This window comes from Cavia porcellus, unplaced genomic scaffold, assembly GCF_034190915.1.
Source record: "Cavia porcellus strain 051 isolate PalLab524CR breed Dunkin Hartley unplaced genomic scaffold, mCavPor4.1 scaffold_1, whole genome shotgun sequence".
Taxonomy (NCBI): domain Eukaryota; kingdom Metazoa; phylum Chordata; class Mammalia; order Rodentia; family Caviidae; genus Cavia; species Cavia porcellus.
Window position 1 is genome coordinate 234,693,716 of NW_026947484.1, and position 22,727 is coordinate 234,716,442.

At 42.3% G+C, this 22,727-nt stretch overlaps 1 protein-coding gene across 2 annotated transcripts in view; it reads right to left on the bottom strand.

Moving 5' to 3' along the window:
• Selenoi (selenoprotein I) overlaps positions 1-4,770 on the bottom strand; it is a 47,657-nt gene extending 42,887 nt beyond the window's left edge. Inside the window, exon 1 of one of the 2 annotated variants that reach the window (XM_003472860.5) lies at positions 4,558-4,767. In XM_003472860.5, coding sequence (XP_003472908.4) covers positions 4,558-4,614 — 57 coding nt within the window. In that variant the 5' untranslated portion in view covers positions 4,615-4,767. Of the gene's footprint in view, positions 1-4,557 lie in introns of both variants that reach the window. The other variant, XM_063231229.1, reaches the window with a different exon arrangement.
• Positions 4,771-22,727: the final 17,957 nt, after the last annotated feature.

A 22,727-nucleotide genomic window follows, 5' to 3' on the forward strand; every position in this document is an offset into this window, starting at 1 on the left:
GCAATCCAGCAGGAGAATGAACAAAGACCTGCATGAGTTATGGACCGGTAGAGAAAAGGCAACTAGAAAGCCAACAGCCGTGCTAAAGAGCCCAAGCACTACCCAGCTTCAGCTGACAGACAAAGAAGAAATTCAGGGTCGGCGTTATCTAATATTATGATTCTTCAAAAGCATCCAGCATTCTGCACTTTTATGGGAAAGATACTAATTCTTGAAACAAAGTAAGGGTAACCTGCAAAGTAAACGTAACCTGCTGGACAACTTCAACGTGTGACCCCGAGCTTTACAATCCCCATGCCACTCCATCCCAGCCACCTCGATTAAGACCTTAACATTTCTTACATAGTTTTAAAATCGGGGCCTTCTAAAGGTCTCCAGATCAATCCTACCTCCATTGCCATCTCCCCATCTACTGGCTGTCAGGATGAGCTTTCAAAATTCAAATCAGATCCTGTTTAAAAGCCCTGCCAGGCATGGTGGTGCATGGTGGTGCATGCCCCACACTCAGGAGGCTGAGGCAGGAGGAATACTGTAAGTTCAAGGCCAGCCTAGACTACACAGACTTCAAGGCCAGCTTGAACTACAGAGCAAGACCCTGTCTCAAAAAAAAAGGCTTCAGTAGCCCCCTGCAGACCTTTTGCATTACAAAGTACCAAAAAACTGCATAAGACATTTAACAAGCAGATAAGAGCAAGCAATGCAATATAAACCACCCAAAGAGTGCATAGGACAGTGACGGCTAACCTTTTAAGCTTTGGACAACAAACAGCTGCCTGCAGCGTGCACAGAATAGGTCTGTCACCACTAACGTAGGAACTGACTAACCATTTCCCCGAAGTGATTCAGGCACCAACGGTCCTGAGACCATAGGAACACTGCTCTACAGGGCAAAATCCAGGGCCTCTGCCAGGTGCCTCCTCCCTCCAGTGTCCTGCCTTGTGACTCTACAATTACACATGAACACCTCATCTAGTTTCTTGTGGCTCCCAGCAAATGCTCTCTCTGCCCTCCATCGCCTTGTACTCCGTGGCTCTCTTCTGTGATGCCTTTTCTCCTCTTCAGCTGGTAACACACAGCCTTGTCTTTCTACACCGAGCTCCACCTTCACCTCCAGCCTATGAAGCCTTTCTCTGCTCTCAGCTCCCCGCCAAGCCCAGCTCCCCGGAAGCTGCCTCCTCTCTCCACCATACCCAGCACTTAAATCCTTCTGCTGTTTACACGTCCATATGCCACCCAACTGGGTTCTCTGAAGTCAGGAGTTCCAGCCGAGCTTTGCTTTGCAGCACCAGTGTTGTGCCCAGCAGAGGCCCCTTCACAAATGCTTGCCTAATAAACACAATCAAACTGTATGAACCGGTTAAGGTGAAAGGCCAGGCTGGACTCTGGCTTTTTAGCAGGCTCATCACGATGCAAACAGTCTCTTTACAACATCTTATGGTAATACAATTAAATTCACAATTATCAAGATTGCTGTAATCAGATTGTCACTGATGATCACACTGACTACCAAAATAGCAGAAACCAATACATCCTGACAGCATAGTCTCTCTCTTTTTTAGTTTAGTTTATTAGTATATGAGTGTGGTACATAATGTTTACAATCCTTGTGGGAAGTTAATACGTGTATATGACACATCTTAATTCCTTTTTTCATTCCTTGTCCCTTCCTTTCCTCCTTCTTCTCTTCATCTCTTGACCCCTTCCCCTTTGAGAACAATCTTAGTACTATTACCTATTATTTCATTCTTTATTCTTGAAACAGTATCTCACACAGTACTTCTCTGAAGCAAAATGATACAATTTGAAACTGCCGCTACTCTATTAATTAAAACGTACCTTCCTTGGGTGGCAACCCTCAAGAGCAGTTTTGCCCTTAAGTGGGAAAATCCCTCATCTGCAAAAACCATACAACAGGGTCGGTAGAAGAGAAAGGTAACGGTCCTCAAAAGGCAGAATCATCCCTCAATGCAACTGTGTGAAGCCATACTGTTTAGCAACAGAATAACTGCAACAGTAGTAACATCTTCCTGTTCAAAATGCAAAAGTATCCTCCCAATATCCTTTCACCAGGTTTCCCAAATGGCTCATGTTCTTTCCCATTTCCATTGCTTCAACATTTCCTGAGCACCTACTGTTCACGGTGCTGTGCTGGATCTTGGTCATACAGAACAAGGCAGCCACTGGCCCTGCTTCAAGAGAGCTCATGTCCTAACAAAGTAGCCAAAGCAGCCATTCACTAAATTATTAAAACAGCTGTTTAACAGAATGGTGTTAGGTACCACAATAGAGAATACCAGCGTTAAGAAAGTATGTAACACACAATCTATCCAGTGCTTTCTTCTACACTGAAACCCAGCTGTCTGTTGGTCCTGACTGCAGAACCCTAATGACATCTCTACCTGTGCTCCCCTTTCAGCAGCTCTTCTGTGAAACTGCCAGGTTTCCAACTGCAGCTCTCACATGTACCTCTGGGGAAGATAAAAGAAATTCAACTGGTTCAAAAGTAATTTTTCCACCAGCTGCTTTTACAGTATCAATTTTTTCTCTGCACCTCTTTGCTGGATTATAAAGGGGCACACCAGGGAATAAAAATTGCTTTTGAGTGTTTTAACTCTCTATGTTTTAACCATCTATGAAGGGAACCATCTATGAAGGGAAAAGGTTGTTTTAATTCAATAAGCTTATAAAGCCCCTTACTGTCTCTGCAGATGGCACAATGGAAATGCAACAACAGGAAGATGCAAGGACAGAAAAGTCTCTGTGTGACAGTCACATTCCAGCAAAACTAAAACTAACCACACACATTTTTTTTTTGACACCCTGGGTTCATATTTTTAATATGAATGCTGTAATGAGTAAAGAACCATCTAATGTAAGAATATTTAGGTTATAAATTTGTTCCTTTTTTCTTCCCCAAAGCCTCACTGTAACTAAAAAATAACATCAACTATAGTTTAGTGAACATTGGACATTTGCTAAATTGACCTTTGTTTTCCTCGATGACAGGAAATCTGTCAGAGATAGGAACTGAGTCAGAGCAGAGAAGCAGAGAAGATATGGGGACAGAAAAATCCATTGACATTTCTGGCACACCAGGATACCTATCCAGATTGAAAATATCAATCTAGAGAAGACTGCTTATAAGAAAATGGAGAGATCCCATTAGACAATGTTACAAATAAACTATTCTGTTAGCATTTACTCTAAAAGCCAGATCCTAGTAAAGAAGAAAATATTTTACATGTCAATATTTACAGTGTTGAGCAGATAACAAAAAGGGGACATAACTTAGGCAAAGAAGGAGGTAACAGCTTTCTAAAATCAAAGCTGTAAAGTCCTGGCCTCAGTTCCCAAGAAGGCACTGGAACCTCTTTCCACCTATTGTTCAAAATGGTATGGCACAACTTTGTCTGAAAGTAAAGGAACGTCCTAAGACCTCTTACTACTTTTTACCAAATCCTTTATGATTCGTCCAGTTAGTCACTCATTCCAACAAATGTTCACTGGATGCCTAGTACTGACAGGGGCACAGTGTTCAAGCCGTGATGGTCCATTAGGCAGGTACCATTGCTTGGGCATTACACTCAACGGAAAGACACACTAAGAATAATTCCGTGAACGAACACAACACTCGGAAGGAGAAAGGGGATACTGTACTTAGGGATGGCTTCTCTGAAAAGTTTAAGCCAAGATGGGAGGATCCACAGGGAACAAAGATGAAAGGCTGACATCCCTCCATCAGGCCTGGGCGACTGGATAGTCACTTACTGGTAAGTGAACAGTGCAGGGAAATCAAAATGTGACAGAAGCTTAACCACCAGCATTTACTGGGGTTCATTACGCTGTTAGGCGGCTCTCAAAATCCTTATAATCACTCTTCACGGTAGAATCTCTTCTTCCCAGTTTACCAGCATAAAAGAGACCGAGCGGCGTTAAAAAAAGACCTGCCCAGGGCCAAATAAAGAAACTTGAGTTTGACATCAGCTTCACATGTACCTGAAAGCCCACGCTCCTTCCATTACACAGTTCCTTCCAGTGCACATTTATTTCATCTGACAGCCCTAACGCCAAGTGCTACCGCCGAGGAAGCCTCTTTTCTGGGAAAGAGGTGGACCGCAGCCCCAGTTAAGGCCTGGGTAAGTCACTCCCCTCCACACCCTTTAAGGCAGACGATCAGCCTCCCTCTGAAGTTGTATGCAAGAAGGACAGGTAGAAAGTGCATTCAAACGAAGACTACTACTAAAATATCACAGAACAGAACTGCATCCTTTTAGGGGGCTAAAAAGCAATCATAAATAATAATCGGTAAAGAGAGAAGGGAATTCCCTTGCTCCACTATCCTCGAGAGCTCTCCCACCCCGGAGCGTGCCACCGGGGGGCGCCGGCCTAGGATGCTCTCACGCTCCCCGAGCCGAGCTCCCAGAACTCAGGGGACCCCGCAGACAAGCCCGCCGGCGCGCACCGATCCACGCGGCAGCACAAGGTGACACGGTCCGCGCCGCCCCTCAGCCTGGGCGCGGCCGGGGCACCGAGGGAGCGGGGCGTCCGCCGCGCTACCTTGTATTTATCGAAGCCAGCCAGCTGCTCCGGGCTCACGTATTCGTAGCCAGCCATGACGACCCGAAAACCGAGCGCCCACTCGGTAGGGACCGTCCGGGACGAAGCGGTAAAGCACGAGAGGAACACGATGTGACCAAAGCTGGGTAAGACCCGGCTGGCACTGAAGATATGAGCCGCGCTCCACCCACCGCGCACGCGTAGCCCGGGCCACTTCCGCCGCCTCCGTGCGCAAGCGCAGCCCCGGTTTCTCCCCTCCCATCGGGGGCGGGGCGTCCGGTTCGCCCCGCCCGTCGATGACGTTAAAGTCCAATCGGCGTGGAACAGGCAACACTAAGTCCCGCCTCTCAGATCATCTCGTCGCTTCATTTGCTATCGTCAATCTTTGCGTAAGGCAAGGCAGGAGGCAAGATGAAAGGTCAATTTCCCAGCGGGCCTTACTCGTATACCAGGGTAAGGCGGGCGCTCCTGGGGTGTGTGTACCTGAGTGGAGTTCTAGGTTACCTTTTTAGTCCAGCAAGTCGGGAGAGCGCACGCGGCCAGATCAGATAAGAGGGCGTAATTTGCTCGTTGCTGTGAAAGCAGAAGAGCAAGGGAAGGCCTGGGCTGCAGCCCTAGTGGAGCTCCTGATGCAGTGCACCGCAAGAGGTGGGAAGTTAGGACATGTGGCTTTCCGGAGAGAAGGCTGAGCTACGGCCTAGGCTAATGTGCAGGCCCTAAAGAGATTTGACCGGCGTGAGAAAGGACCGCGGAGCAAGCCTCTCAGGTCAGCATTGCTCCTGAACCTTAGGCAACCTGCTCACACCCTTCACTCATGCCGTTTCAAATTCAGATTGTTAATCCTCACCAGATAAAAGCAGTAGTCTGTCAGCCTGGACGGGTCCTTACATGCATACCCAAGTGTTTACACCTCAGTGGTCCCGGTTAATGGTGGAAAGAGCACCAGGTCAATAGCAAGTATGTATCTAATCATAGTAAAATTTAGTAATAGTTGCTACTTTCTATTGAGTGCCTCATATGCGGAGAAGTTTGCATACATTCTCACTAACACCTTAACAACACTGAAAGTATTTTTCTCACTTCTCAGAGGAGGGAATTAAAATTCAGATTACATGGGCTGGAGGTGTAGTTCGGTGGTGGAGTGCTTGCATAGCAGGATCTGATTTGGATCCCCAGTCGGGAGGGGGAGTATCAGGATTGCATAACCTACCCAAAGTCAGTTAGTTACACAGTTTGGAAATGGTCAACCCAAATGAAACGCGGTCTGCGTAAAGGCCACTGCACCAGGGAAGCACTCAATCTCCCTGGGTCCCTGGGGAGGAAGGGTAGTACTTGTTTTGTCTTTTTCATTCGTCTAACAGATACTCACTGGGGGACAAGGATATGCCAACACTATTATTTCATCAGCGTCTTACCTCTCCTAAAGTGTAAGATTATCATAAAGTAGGTAAAGGATGTAAAGCATCTGAGTACAAGGTAGATAATTTATAAACGTCAGTGTTGTTTGCCACCCTTGAGTATTTGTATCTTATACATCTTAATCTTAATCTTCCTCATGTCCTGCAGCTTGCAAGTTATACATGGTCATGCTATTGTATTGAATATGAATGAGCAAACATCTCAGATATGCTGTAGAGTGCTGATGTTGAAACAAATATGAGAAATTAATGCTTTTACAAAGGAAATTGCACCTAAGGGTGATGGAACACAGTGTAATCCCAGCACTAGGAGGCTGAGTCAGGCCAGTCACTGCAAGTTTGAGGCCAACCTGAACAAAATGATTTAATACCAGCCCTGTGCTTGCCCATCTGAGATAGAAACTTATAAAACAAATTTTGGTTAGTTGTGGAAAGCCATCAGCTGTGACATGAGTACATGCTATTTTAGAAACTGTGCTTGTTATTCATTTGAGATACAGAAAAACTAAAAGTAACATTTTTTATTTTTAAACTTTTCTCCCCCAGAGCAAGACATGGTTGCACACATATGTAATCCCAGCTGTTTGGGAGGCTCAGGGGAGAGCACTAGTTGAGCTCAGGAATTCCTGGGCAACATAATAAGATCCTATTTCAAAGAGAGAAGGGGAAAGGAGAAAAGGAAGAAGGAAAGGAAAAAAGAAAGCAGAGAGAGAAAGAATTCCCACCCACTTTTTAAAAGAGCAACTTTTAATTTTGTGAATATATCCATAATTTTCTGCCTGTCGTCTGCAAAAGGTTGTAATAAGATTGAATCAGTACAAATCCATCTTAGAATTTTTGTGTTGAAATACAACACAGATCCTTGTTTATATGTTGGCATCTTTTATGTGGTGGCCACATGATCTTGGGCAACTTATTTCATGTAGCCCAGTTCTCAGGGGTGTTTGGTCTTGTTTTTGTTTCCTTTGTTTTGTTTTTCTGTTGTTGTTGTTGTTGTTGTTGTTTTGAGATAGAGTCTTGCTTTGTAGGTCAGGCTGCCCTGGAACTCACTTTGTAGTCCAGGCTGGCCTTGAACTCCCAGCTATTCTCCTGTCCCAGCCTTCTGGGCACTGCTATTATAGGCTTGTGCTACCACCCTTGGCCCCCAGTTCTCTTTTGAAGGGAGGGCATCAGATTAAATCTATTCATCTCTGAATTCAATGAAATAATATATTGTTTAACTTCTCTGAAAGTAAATCAGTCCACCTCTGAAAAGATAATTCTGGTCCTGCTATGGCAGCTATAATACAGAGCATGGGAAATGCTAGTATTTCAACCTTAAGGAGTATAGGATATTATTTCCCCAGAATTCTATAAATTCTCACCTAGAAAAAAATATTTTCAAACAAATTGCTTTTAGAACTGAATCATGGTTCTGCCCACTCATCTCTGAATTTGATTCCAAGATGCTTTTATTCCAGAGGCAGCCCAGAGCGGCCAGCAGCTGCCTTCGGGTGGCCTGGCTATTTCCGTTTACACCCAGCGTGGCCTCTTCACGGTGTACCGCAATGGGACATAATTTATTGTTGCATATTTCACCTGTCTGCCTCCTCATCCACTGAAGTTTATCCCAATCAGGAACATGCATTTCCTAAGCATGGTAACCATAAACCGAGTGTGGTGGTGCACACCTGTAATCCCAGGGCCCAAGGGGCGGAGGCAGGAGGATCACCATGAGTTCGAGGCCAGCCTGGGCTACATAGTGAGTTCAAGGCCACCGTGAATTGCAGAGTGAGAACTTGTCTTAGAAAACAAAAACAAAAATAAATAAATATGGATTGGTAACCATAGAAAATACAAAGTCACACTAAAACAAAAATTCTCCTCTGGCTCCAAGGCAAGGTGGCGTGGCAGACAGGCATCCAAAGGAGAAGCAGTTCGTGGAGAAAGTAGCAAGGGACACCACAGCTCTTTCCAGCCCTTAGATCGTATCCAGGCTACTTAGGGCAGGCAGCACTCAGCCCTTCATCCTAGTGCCCTTGAGCCTAGCATTGCACCCTGAATGTCTCAGCATCACACACTGTAGATCCAGCCACCTCTGAAACAACCCCACTGTGACTGCTTGAGGCCGTGGGGGAACATTTTGTATCCCTTAAATGTATATAATTCCTACTAGTCATTCCTCAATTGAACTGAGGGCTAAGGGAAGAGAAGCTATAAAGTCTTTAAAGACTTCAGCTCAGAAATCACAGTTTTGCTTCTGTCTTATTTTACCAGACAAAGCAAATCACAAAGCCAGCCCAGTGGAGGGGCAATAGGTTCTACCTCTTACTAGACAGAATAGCCAAGTCACATAACAACAGGCTGGGAACAACTAACCACATCAGATTAATCCCACTGCCAAAAGTCACAACAGGAAGGTTTCATGAAGAGATTTGGGCTGGGCATGTTGGCACACACAAGCCCTCAAAAAACAAAGAAAAGGCTGGAGATGTAGTTCAGTCGAAGTCACTGGGGGTGGGGGAGAGGGAGAGATTTGGACAGCACTGAATTACATTTGAATTGCTTATAATCTGATAAAGAATGGTAAAAATAGTAAAACACTGAAAACTAAAACATTTTACATTGCCTCTTGTTACTTCTTTGAAATATCTTGCTCCTTTTTTTCTTTTTTTAACACCAAGTTCATTTATTAGAAAAGAAGAAAGTGATGAAATATCCTCGTATCTTTCCTTGAGAAATTAAAAACAAGAGAGAGAATAAAACCAAAAACGAATAGAAGAAAATATTGAAGATCAGAACACAACAATCCCTTATCAAACTGCCAATATCGTTTTTCATATAGATTAACATTTTGATTATTACATTTCTGTAAAAATAGAAAAGATTCAGAATAATCTAAACAACTTTGATAAAGGAACAAAATTAAAGCCCCAGCCCTCCTCAATCCCAGACTTATCACACAGTTACACCAATCATGACAAAATGGCATGAATATCAAGATAGACAAACCACCAAAGGACCAATATTATCTTTTGCTCTTGATTGCCTCTCCCCTACAATGTTCATGGTAGCATTATACATAACTACCAAACCATTACCCTTGTGCACATTTCTTTCTTTGATACCCCCCACAGCGTATACGTGCACGCGCGCGTGCACACACACACACACACACACACAACCTCCCAGAAGTAAGTCTCCCAACAGCTCTGGCGACACATACAAAACTTCATTTCCCCATGCCCGATCAGTTCCCTCTCCACCTTCCAGATCCATTTTTACTTTCTTCCAACGCATCTTTTTGTGCCCCAGTTCTCAGCCTACTTCTAATTCTCTCCACTAGAATTGATTCTATCTGCCTATGTTTCTTTCTTTGTACTCACATGTTATGAGAGTGTCTTCTTATCTGTCGTACTGTAATGTCTGTTACTTGAAGCTAAGCACCACACCTGTATACCCCCGAACCTAGCATGGTGCCTGGTACTCAACCCTCAGTATGAACAATGAGAGAATAAAGAAAGATACATTGCTGACATCAACAAGTGCTATAAAACTGTCAATAGTCATTGACCCACTTTTATAGAACATACTGTAGGAAATAATTTGAAAGAAAAAAGTCTTTGTTGCAAAGATTTATAAAGAGTCTGTGAAACTCTGAATTACAGTACATCTCTTATATGCTAATGTGAGAGCCGGAGGCTGAGAAGCCCTACATAGTATAAGGCTGGTCACCAGAAAGGCCATGGAAGGATACAAGGGTTGGTTAGGACTTTAGGCCTACCCCGTTCCCCAGGCTTCAGGAAGGGGACAGTGCTGAAGGTTAAACTAATCACCAGTGGCCAGAGATTCTGTCAATCATATTTACAAGTTGTTTCTCTGTGCCCGGTACCAAGTTGGGCGGATGTCTTGTTACAGATAGCTAAGCCTCAGGCCAGCAGAGTCTATCAGTAAGCAGATATTGATTTGCTTTCTTCTTCATACTTACCCATAAAGCCCACCAGAAGCAGCTTGCCTTCAGCTGGCAAGACCCTTAATACAGCTTCACTGCTGTATGTCAGTGTTTTATTCACTCCCTGGCCCTGTATCACAAGAATCTTGATCATCTTTCTCTTCTCTAAAGTGATATATAGGTCTGTTACATTTATTATGTTATGCTGCCTGGACCAAGTAAACAGAAAGTAGCAACCACTCTGAACTTACTGGCACAATACCTGCATTCCAGATGATGGAAAATAAAACAACTAAAATTCAAGCTTCCCCTATGAGTGAAATTTCTAGTACAGTGGTGTGGAGCATGCAGAGACCTCTCTTCTAAGGTAAAGGATAAATTGTTGCATCTGGCTGTCCCTACAAAAAGAAAAAACAAAAGCACAATGCCTGGTGGGTCTATTAGATTTTGAAAGTAATGTATACTTTGGCCCATTTACCAAGTAACTCAGAAAGGTGCTAGTTTTGAGTGGGGCCCAGAATAAGAAGGTACTACAACAGGTCCAGGGCGCTGTGCAGGCTTCTCTGCCCCTGCAGCCACGTGATTTAGCAAATCTAGTTATACTTGATACTAGATAAGGATGCTGTTTGGAGCCACTGGAAGACTCCCATAGGTGAATCACAGTGGAAGCCTGTAGGATTTTGAAGAAAGGCTCTGCCAATATTTGCACACCACTCCTTCTTTGGAAAACCAACTCCTGGACTGCTACTGGGCCTTAGCGGAAACTGAACGCTTGGCCAAGAGAAACGAAACATGAACTGGGTGATTGATTCACTGAGTCATAAAATGGAATATGTACAGCAATAGTCCATCATTAAATTGAAGTGATATCTGTGTTATCAAGCTTGAGAAGGTGTAGAATGCAAAAGTAAATTACATGAAAAAGTTGCACAAACAAATTCCTACTTCAGCTATATTGCCTTCTATGTTGCTATATTGTTTCCCAGCATGCATGTTATAGTTGATACATTGTATCGAACACAAGGTCCTGAGTACAATCCCTGTACAAAAAAAACCACACTGTGTCAGCTTGAGCAGTTTAGAAATTTAACTAAGAGATTCAACAGGGAGCCAGCATCCTTACTTTGTAAATATTCTCATTCTGTACCAGAGGAGGGCCCAGAGATTTTGTCAGTGCTCCATTGCCTGGGGGTGTAGGGGATCACCTTCATACAATACAAGAGAGGAAAGAGGCTTGCTCTTCCTCTCTCCCCTTTTGCTCTGGCTACTTTTGCTGGTTGCTGCCTTGAAGTATTGCCCCAGTGCCATGCCACCCTGCCTTGGAACCAGCTGATTATGGACTGAAACCTCCCCAAACTGTAACCTAAATAAATCTTTCCTTCCTTCCTTTGTGGTGCTGGGTGTTTTGTCCCAGCAATGAGAGAAAAATAACCAAGCAATGCACCCATAGCCTTATGGGGTGTAGCATATGATTAGTTTAGTTTGCAGAGAAAGAGAAAACTAGGGCCTGGTTTACAAATGGTTCTGCATGTTACATAGCAGCTACAGCACTATAACTTCTTTCCAGAGCATCCCTGAGGGACAGTGGTGAAGGGAAACCTTCACAGAGGGTACCTAGTCATCTATTTTGCTTGAAAGAAAAATGGCTAGATGTTTAACTGTTTCTAGGGTCACGGACGATAGCCACTGGTCTGGCTGGGTGATATTGGAAGGAACATGAAAAATTGGTGATAAAATTATTTGGAAGGAGATACAATTACACTTCAGTTCACAAATTCTTCTTTTCATGAACAATTTGGTTTATGAGCAGAAATGTTTGACAAAATTGTGCTTCTATTTTAAACTCCACATCAGGCGCTAAACATGACTGTAGCCAACATGCTTCCCACATGAACGGGAATGTGACATCTTCCCTGCTCTGATGTGTGGTCGTGGCTTTCTCTAGTCAAGATCATGGTTGCACACAGACCTGTGCACACTTGCTGTGCAGCTTTTTTGTGTGCTTTTTAGCACATGCAGTACTGCACAGTATTATTCAATCCAGTGAGGCTCCAAAGGAAGTGCCGAGTAAGCACTGGGGTAAAAAGCAAAGAGCAGAGCAGTCCTGAAGGTGACAGGAATGTGCAGAGCACTGATGGTAAGAAGGTTTTTTTGAGGGTTTCATTCTATAGTTCAGGTTGACCTTGAACTCAGTGTAGTCCAGGCTTGCCTCACACGTGTGGTGCTGCTCCTGCCTCAGCCTCCACGTGCTGGGATTACAGGTGTGCACCAACCAGCCTGGCATGAAGAAAGTTTAAGCCGGGCATGGTGGCTCACGCCTGTAACCCTAGCATTCAGGAGGCCGAGGCAGGAGGATCACTGCAACATTTGAGGACAGCATAGGACACATAATGCGTTTAAGGCCAACCTGAATATCAGAGTGAGAGCCTCTCTAAAAAACAAAACCCCCAAAATTCAACAATAAGAAAACTACTAAAGATAAATAAATAAAACTCGAGTACAACAAAGCAGGACTGATGTGAATTGTAGTTTTGTGGGAGAGTGCTTGCCTAGCACGTGTGAGGCTCTCGTTCCATCCCCAGGAATTTAAAAAAGAAAAAGAAAAAAAAAAGAAAGTTTAGAAGAAAATAACCATTGAATTGAAGAAAGGAATTGTAGGAAGGCATGAGCATTGTGTGCAGGGCACCAACCTCCCCTCACACTACAAGGTGGTGAAGTCAACAGTTGCAACTGTTTTAAGAATAAAAATCCATCCAAGGAACTGAGGCGACAAACAGAATAATGATGTTAACCAAACAGAGGACACAAGTGCTAGAAAAGATAGAGAACCTCTTGTTGGTGTGATTGACAGAAACAGCTGGCAGGTGGTCGTGTTCGTGAAGCTACGATCTATGGCAGAGCCAAGGATCTGCACTGTGATTTGCTGTGAGAAGACCTCTCTACAAGTGCAATAACTGATGAATTTACAGCCAGCGGAGGCTGGTTTGATAAATTCCACAAGAGAAGTGGCATCCACCCTGTGACAAGACAGGGTGAGCCTTCCACTTTGGACAAGACTACTGCAGAGGCCTACAGGAAAGAACTTGTGGGATTTATGAAGGCAGAAGGATCCGTCACTGGGTAAGTGTTCAGCGTGATGAAACAGAGCTCTTCTGGGAGAAGGTGCTGAACAGAACCTGTATCGTGCAGGAGGAGAAGGCACTGCAGGGGCACTGGCGCTGGAAGGACAGATTGACCATCTTACTGTGTGCAAATACAAGCACCAGTCTGAAGATTAAGCCACTGCTGGCTGGACCCCTCCTGCATTCGAGAAACAGTACATGAACAAGGCCAGACTGCTTGTCGTGCAAAAACTCGGGTCAAAAGGCAGTTGCTCATGGAATGGCTGCATAAAGTGTTTGCACTCACCATTAAGAAATACTGCCTGAAAGCTGCCTTCTGATGGACAGTGCCCCAACACACCCTGTAGCCTTGGTGGATGATACAGGTTCTGAGTATTGTGAAACTCCTGTGACACCCAGTAAGTCAACAGGTTGACTCAAGGGGCAGCTGACTGTTAACTCCAGGAAGCCAGAAAATCCTTAAGACTGTATGTTTTACCAACTTGAGCAGAGATGGGCCTTATGGGGAAACAAGGGAGCACTCTAGGGACAATCAGATAAAAGTTAATAATTTAGCCAAATTGTCACCGTGCCTCATTAAGCTAAAACAAACCCCTCACTCAGCAGAAACTATGCCTTTATTGTTCCTCGATAAATCTGGGAATTTTAGTCAGTTGGGGACATTAGTAGAGTCCCTGACCCTGCCGCTGTTGGTCTCCTGGGTTTTCATTCATCTCTCTGTCAGGGATTGCTGGCCCAAATCCAGGAACTGGTGCCCAAACAGGGACCTGCAGCTGCTACGGTGGTGAACAGTGAAGCCCAAGGAAAATAAACTGGAAGAGTTCTGGGTAAATGGGTCACCAAACAGGGACTTTCTGCACCTCTGGCACTTCTTATGCCAGCCAAGATAACAAAAGGTTTTTAACAGTGGAACAAAGATTTTTATTACGGTTGTGTACCGACTGTTGGAGGCAGCCAGTGTTTCAGTCTCTGAAGGACAGCTTGTAAAGCTTTCAGAGCTCAGCCCATGGTTGAACACAGCCCATGGTTTCTCAATCAGTAATTTAGATCTTGAACTATAGGATAGAGTGGGGGGAAATCTGAGGAGGACTCAGGGACAAAGAGCAAAGGTACCAGTGTCCAGCCCGATACCAGGAGGCCTTGTCTGGGTTTCCCTGGTCCTGGTTAATCAGATAGTGAAACTAAGGAGGTCAGCCGGTCAGCTGTCATTCCCTTGGCCCTTCCAGGTGCCCGCTCAGAAGATGTCCACAGTGGCCGCCTCCTCTGCCCTCACCCCTGTCACCTTTGATAGTCCCATCTGCATGCAGACTGCCTGAGGGACGTGGCTCTCCAGGGTGAAATTAAGGCTTTCCCAGTGCAAATACAAAATGAGGACAGCATATGTGGCCCCTACATTTTGAAGTCTACAAAGAGATCAGAAAGAGTATGCAAGAAAATGGGCCAACCAGGCCCTTTATTAAAGGGCTGATTACTGCTTTAGGCAGTCTGTGTCGCTTGAGCCCTTGGAATTAGAGTGCCTTAGCAATGACCTGCTTGGAAGCCCCTCAGTTTATGCTATGGAGAACTGCATTTGATGATCTTTCTGAAGAACAGGCTGCTCAACGTGCAAGTACAAATCACTACTCAGCTGTTACAGGGAAGATACTCCTACATGGACTAGGACCAGCTCACTTTCCTGCAAAAGGCTTTTGAACAATGCACTCTTCCTGCCACATGGACATGGATTCAATGTTCTGCCTCTGGCCAGCCCTCAAGGTCATTTGTGGAGAGCAAGCAGGGCCCCACAGGAGCCCTTTATGCAATTCACTGGCCAATTATAACGGGCCATCCAGAGCCAGGTTTTCTGTCTCCAGGCCACAGATACCCTTTTGCTTCATCTTGCCTGTGAAAAGGCAAATAAATCACCAGGATGCTAGGAAACCTTTTTATGCCTGAGCTCCAGCTATGGGCGAATCTCACAGAGACTTGTCACATGGTGGACACAGAGACGCATAAAATAGGGTTTTGCTGTCACCCAACAGTGTCTCCTAAACTTGTAATTGTTGTGAGACAACAAAAAGGAGGTCAAGGAGCCAAGTTCAGTCCGTCACAGGCTGAAAAAATTGGGGTCCAGACTCACAGCCAGAGATCAGCCTGGATTTCAGTAGAACCAAAGGTGTAGTCCCATTGCCCCGCTGTAAATCACCATGGATCTGGGCTCTCTGTGCAATCTCTGTACCAGTGACAGCAGAGGCCCGCCGTGAAATGAACCTTTTTTTCCTCTTTTCTCTTCTTGATTGTTTCTTCTTGTTTTTATGAGTGTGAACATTGTTTCTAGTTTTGTTCTTGTTCTTGTTCTTATGTTCACTTCTTCCTTCTCTTTCCCTGCTAGCCTCACCAGTACCACAAAGTTCAAATCATCGTCCTCTGTCTTCCCTTTCATTTCTCTATTTTTCACCTAACCTCTTTCGAATTTTCTTCCCTGAGGATAAAATAAAAATATTGGGGACATATTTACTGAATTCAATTTTCTGGCTTGCTTTAAATTTTGTTATATAATCGCAAATATAGTTTATGTGGCTAAAGATGGCAAATTAACAGTTACCACAGTTGTCATTTTCTAGCGCTTGGGGCTATTGTTACTACTGATTATGCTAATTTAGCAAAGGTGACATAACTGTTCATCAGTTGTTCTTCCTAGTATGCCAAGACTGAGACTGCATAAGGGTCATAAACAGTACCACTGGCCAGTGACAAAGAACAAAGGGCTAGGCCAATACATTAAAGAGGTGGGATCAAAACCCACAAACCAGACCAAAAAAAAAAAAAAAAAACAGGATATAGGGGCTAGGGATTTAGCTCAGCAGCATAAGCACCTGCCTTGCAAGCAGGCAGTCGTGAGTTCGATCCCTGGTACCGATAAAAAAAAGGAAAAAAGACCAAAAAAAAAAAAAAAAAAACCCACAGGCCACCTACACCTGGAAGACATCTCTGAGAGGTAGTCGTTTCTTAAGGCTTTCAACACTAGCAATAAAGCTGCCTTCCAGAAGCAATTTACAAACATCGACCCAGGAGTTAAGCATACAAAAAATTAAAAAAATAAGAAGACACAGAGGCAAGATTCAACACAAGAATTTCAGCTCGCAAAAGGCAAACCAGGCAGCAATGAGGTGGAACATGTCAAAATTCACCCAGCTGGGAGCTGGGAATTTAGCTCAGCGGCATAGCCTGCCTTGCAAGTGTGCAGTCATGAGTTCGATCCTGAGTACCGATAAAAAACGAAAAAGACCAAAAAAAAAAAAAAAAATTCACCCACCTGGTCTCCGAACTGATAACAGAACGTAACAAAGCAGATGAATGAGTGTCTAGAAAAAATCAAATCAGAAATAATTTCTCAGATTACTAGAGAGATGGTGACCATAATGAATGAAGGACACAGTTAGTGACTCTAGAGAAGATACGTAGTTTTAAAAAATCAAGTAGCTTAGGAAAATTATGGAAACTATGAACACCCAATATAGGAAAGAAATGGAATCCATGAGACAGATTCAAATAGATATTATAATAAGATGGAAAACACAGAAGAAACTGACAAATTCCTTCATGCATAAGAATTACCAAAGCTGAATCAAGGAGATACAACCATTCTAAATAAAACAATATCAGTCAATAAAATTGAATAAGAAATTAAAAACTTATCAACAAATATAAACCCAGATCCTAATGGATTCAGTGCTGAATTATACAAGAAATTTAAAGAAGAACTAATGCTGCTATTACTCAAACTCTGTAATGAAATTGAAAGGGAAGAAGTAGCTCCAAACTCATTCCTGGAAGCATCACCCTGATACCACAACCAAAGAAAGACCCAAACAAACAACAAAAGAGCTACAGGCCAATATCCCTAATACGTATAGACACAAAAATCCTCATTAAGATACTGGCAAACAGAATGCAGCAAATCACAACAAGATTATGCACCATGACTAAGCAGGATTCATCCAAGGGATGCAGGGATGGTTCGACATCTGTGAATCAATAAATGTAGAGCCACTGTGGGCCAGGAGAAGCAGCCAGCCACACTCTGTGAGCCCACCATCATCAGGGAAGCCTTGGTACAACCACACAGATCCAGAGAAGCCTGCCCCACACCCCCCACTTCTCTGGGAACTAGGTTTGAACAAACCCAAGTGCCTAGCCCATTGCCCTGCACCACAGATAGGCAGCCAGTGCAGGAAGTGTCTGAGACCACAGGAACCCAGGAGAATTTCAAGACAAGGAGTAAAATGCAACCCCAGACCTCCAACCCACAGAACAAGCCACGGAGACATACACATAGTATAAGGTGGAAGTTGCACACACAAAATTTCTGAAATGATAGCAACTAAAGTAATGAAAAAAACTTCATGAGGCTGTAAAAAATATCAGGTCATAAAAAGTATCTTATGGAAAAGAAGAAATGACAACCATAGTGAAACAATTGTTGAGCGTATCTAAGGAAGACATAGATTTTTTTTAAAAGGAGCATAAAACAGTGATGGAACCTTGAATGAACAATATAGGAAAGAATTAGAATGCATGAAACAGATTCAAAGAGATATCCAGGAAATTAAAAATTCCCTTGAAAGCTGAAGAAGCTGTTTGAACAAAACAAGACAGACTTTCAGACCTTAAAGACAGGATCGCAGCTAGTGACCACAAAAGGAAAAATCTCTTAAAAATAACATGGAAGACTGTTCCGGAAGAACATGGCAGATAGATAGCAGCAGCTATGGAGGCTCTCTGAGATACCCCACTTAGAATCCAGGAATGCTGCGGTATGAGGAGCGCTAAGAAAGGGGAGATACACGCTGCCGACCCAGGAGTGAACTAAGCTAAGACCAACCAACTGGAAATCCAATCCTGGTGCTATAACAGGAACAGATAAAATCTCAGTGTGGAAGCTAGAACCCGCGCCACTGGAAACCGCGATTTGAATTTCCTGCTGCCTCTGTGACACGCACAAAAGCTCTGAGAGCGGGAATTTTCGAACAGAGTTGAGAGCGGGACTAGCAGGGAGTCCTACATCGACTTGCGGTGAGTGAGCAGAACGGGGACCCTTTCATAGAGTAGGAGCTCCAGCAAAGGCCATACTGGGACCGGGCAGACTTGCCGGAAGAGGGTGCTGCAGTAACTTCAGCCACATATTCCCCTCTCAAGTGGGATTGGTGGGGAGTGCCTGCCCTGCGTGATACCGCTGACTAAGACCCAGTAGGCTAGCCCAAACCAGGTCCCAGCGCCTGGAGGTCCACCCTAGCGGTGAAGCCTTCGGTAGGTTGACCTGGAGGAGCGAGCCCAGCAGAGGCTGCCCAGGTCTGTGTCTCCCTAGTACACTGCAGTGGGTGGGATCACCTAGCCGGTGCAATTCAAACAAACTGTAACCAAAAAAGAGAAAAAAAAAAGTTGGGCCTCCTACATTCGCTTGTATGGAAGGAACAAAAAGGATGGGAAGACGAAGCAACAAGAAAGGGTCCTCAATCCCCAATCCTGAGAACGCTGATCCAGGAGAGGGAAATGCAAAGGAAGACAGAAAACATGCAATATCAGACACGGCACCAATAGACATAAAGCGATATCTCCAGAGCCTCATAGACGAGTTTAAAAGTGAAGTATTTAACGATGCAAGCAAGGTATAAGTAGAATAGTTAGAGAAATGCTAAGCACCTCCTAAGAAAAAACAGATGGTGGAATGGAAGAACAGAAAAAAAGGGGAGAATTGTTTGATGGAGAAAATAGAGAAAACATAGAATACGTGAAGCAGGTTCACAGAGATTAACAGGAAATTAAAAACTCTATTGAAAGCTGGCATAACAGCTTGAAAGAAACTAAAGATAGATTATCTGAATTGAAGGGCAGACTTGTAATATGGGAGCATGAAATGAAAAACTTCTTAAAAATAACAAGAAAACAAACAGCAATAATACAAAGGCTAGAAGATGACAAGAGGATCTATAACCTAAGAATTAAGAATATAAAAGAAGAAGTAGGAACACAAACAAATGGACTACAAAAGCTATTCACAGAAATAATCCAGGAGAATTTCCCTAATTTAGCAAAAGGTAAAGATACTCAGATGTCTGAGGCATACAGGACCCCAGCCACCTACAACCCAAACAGAGCTACACCCAGGCATATAATAATCAAAATTCCAGAAATCCAATATAAGAACAGAATACTAAAAGCCATCAGAGACAAGAAACAGATCACTTACAAGGGAACACCCATCAGAATTACAGCAGACGTCTCGGCACAAACCATCAAATCACGAAGAGATGGGGGGAAATAATTCAAGCTTTGAAAGATAACAACCTCCAGCCAAGATTGATATATCCTGCACAACTATCCCTAGAAATTGATGCTTCCAGGATAAAGAGGAACTAGGGGAATTTGCAGCCACCAATTCAACTCTACAGAGAATAATGCAGGATATTCTAAGAAAGGAAAATACCAAGATTCCAGAAACAGTGGCAGAGAGGCCACAATGAATGGAGCAGAAAGCGAAATGAAGAAGACAAACTGACAACAAACAACAGAAAAAGAGCTCAACAGAAATGAGGCAGAGAAGATCGGATGGTAGGAACAGCTATTTTGGAGAAAACAAGACATCATAATAGCTAGTGCTGATTTAGTATCTTCTTGCTTTGAAGTCCCATCAAGCTTTTATTCTTCTGTCTCCGTTGGTCTTAACAGGTTGTATCTTATTGGATTTTATTATATGTGATAATATAAGCAAAAACTTTTATAGACAAGGAGATTATACAGAAACAATTGTTCATTTTCTGTTAGTCGGTTCTAAATACCCTTAACACTGTCATTCCCTTGAGTGGTTTTACATTGTCTTGATATGTTTGGTGCTACAGTATATAAAGTTATACTCAAAGATATCAAGGAAAGAGACATTATGGTAATTACTTTTATGTCAGGATATCTTGTGGTGAAACACTATTTTGCTTAAATGGTTATGCTTTGACCTGCGCTATTTTGTTGTTATGCCCTCTTTTATCTGTCTCTTTTTTTAAATTATTTACTTTTTTATTTTTCTTTTTAATTAAGGGAAAAATTAAAAAATAGCAGGATACATTATAGTAACCTACTTTGATTTCCTGTTAACTTGATTTGAAACCCTGTATAGCCCTCACCATCTTGCTTTGACTGATTTTCCTCTATTTTGCTTTGCTTGATAGTACCAAGTTTGAAAGTATAGGCAACAACTGTAAAGACAATACGATTCATTATGGTGCCCATTCCGGTTGACTATTACCTGCTTTTAAAGCCCTGTAATGTCTCCAATGTTTTGATTTTATTCTTTACTGTTTTGTTCAATTTTATTATAACTGATGATATAGGCAATTCTTATTAAGATAGCAAGAGGCAGTATGGTAACCATTGTTGATCACCTTGTATTTTGTTTTTACATTATCTATTATGTTCATCCTTCTGATTTGACTGACTCTGTTCTGTTATGTCACATTTGGTTTTACTCTCTTCAAAAAAAAAAAGTAATTAGAATTGTGGGAGTAATAAAACCCAAAATGTGTGATTGTCATTGTACAAAAGAAAGGAAAAGAAAGTGCTCTATAGAATATAACCGCATATATATTTAAGTGTATAAGATAGATAACCATATTACTGAGTTTTGTTGGATTATTGGACAAAACTGTTTGCAGTCTCACTGTTTGAAAGTCCACTTTATATGCTTTGATTTTGTAACTTGAACAACTATTTCTAAGATAACAATATGTAATCTATTAACTAGTGATTTCCTATTGTTTATTTTTTCTGAAATTCTGTATAACTTGTACATTATTTCTGTTTTTTTTCTTTTTCTCCATAATAAAAAAAATAAAGAATAAAAAAGATAACAAGGAACCAGGAAATAATTCAGTGACTACAAGGTGATTCAAAGAAAAATAATTTAAGACCAGTAGGTGTCATCACAAAAGCATGAGTCAACATATGATAAAAAAGACTATTTACATAAATAATAGCAGAAAAATTCCCAAGCATAGGAAAAGGTCCTGACATGCAGATAAGTGAGGCATATAGAACTCCAACTAGCCAAACCAAAGTAAATCTACACCCATACATATAACAATCAAGATCCCCAAAATTCAGTGCAAGAACAGAATATTAAAAGCTGTTAGAGAAAACAAATAAATCACCTATGAAGAAAAGCCAATCAGAATCATGGCAGATTTGTCAACACAAACCCGCAAATCAAGAAGAGCTTGGAGTGATATAGCTCAAGTTTTGAAAGAAAACAGAATCTAACCCAGATTGTTGTAACCTGCAAAACTATCTTTCAAAGTTAATAGAGAAATAAGATACTTCCATGACAACGCACAACTAAAGAAATCCATGACCGCTAAATCAACCCTAGAAAGACTACTGAAAGATATTCTAGACAGAGATAAAAATGACCACAATCCCCAGAACAACAGAAAGAAATTATCCAACATGACAAAAATTTAAACAAAGGAGAAAAGTAGAGAACCAACAGCGGAAAAATAACATGACAAATACATGCCAGTCATAACCATTAATGTAGATGACCTCAATTCACCAATAAAAAGAAACAGAGTGGATCAAGCAACAAAATCCATCAATATGCTATATATCAGAAATAACTCAAAAGGAAATTCATGAACTGAAAATCAAAGGAGAGAAAACAATGTTCTATGTGACAGGAACCCAGAAAAACCAGGGGTAGCTTGCCCATCAGCTGCAGAATGGATTAGATATGGTATTTTCATACAGTGGAAAGCTACTCAGCTATAAACAAGGATAATCTTGGGGCTTTTTGAAGGTAAATGGATACAACTTGAGGTCACACTCATGGGTGAAATGGTTCAGGCTCACATGGGTGAACATTGTGTTGTCTCCCTAGTATAAAAAACTGAAGAAGTTGGTGTATAATAGATACTGTGAAAGTGAAAGGGGAGGCCAGGGATTTAGCTCAGCAGCACAAGTGCCTGCCTGGAAAGCGCACAGTCATGATTTCAATCCCCAGTACCAAAAAAAAAAAAAAAAACAAACAAAAAGTAAAAGGGGAGTATGAGAAAAGAAAGGAGAAAAAATATTTTATATTATATAATATTTTCTCATATATATACATGATAGATAATTACACTACTAATCTCTGTTAGCCCAACAAAAAGAATCATTTGTGCTTTCATTGTTTGATAATTTTTCATGCATATATCTGATAATCTGAACAACTACTTTGGAGACAACAATATGTAATTCCCTATTAGTCTGTTCTGAAATTCTGTATCATTGTTTCTATTCTTTTTTCTTTTTTCATTTTAAAATAAAAAAATATAATACACTGTATTAACAGAGCCAAGGACAAAAATCACATGATCATCTCAGCATATGCAGAAAAAATCACATGACCAAATTGAACATTCATTCATGATTTTAAAAACCTATAGAAAATTAGAATAGATGGCCTTTATTGCAATCTGATAAAAGCCACCTAGGACAGATCAACAACCAGCATCACACTAACTGGTCAAAAACTGAAAGCTTTCATTTTAAAGTCAGGAATAAGACAAGAGTGTCCACCATCATCATGTCCACTATTTCATCAATATGAAACATTAGCTAGAGCAATTAGACAAGGGGAAGAAATGAAAGGAATACGGACAGGAAAGGAAGACGTGAAATTATCATTATTTG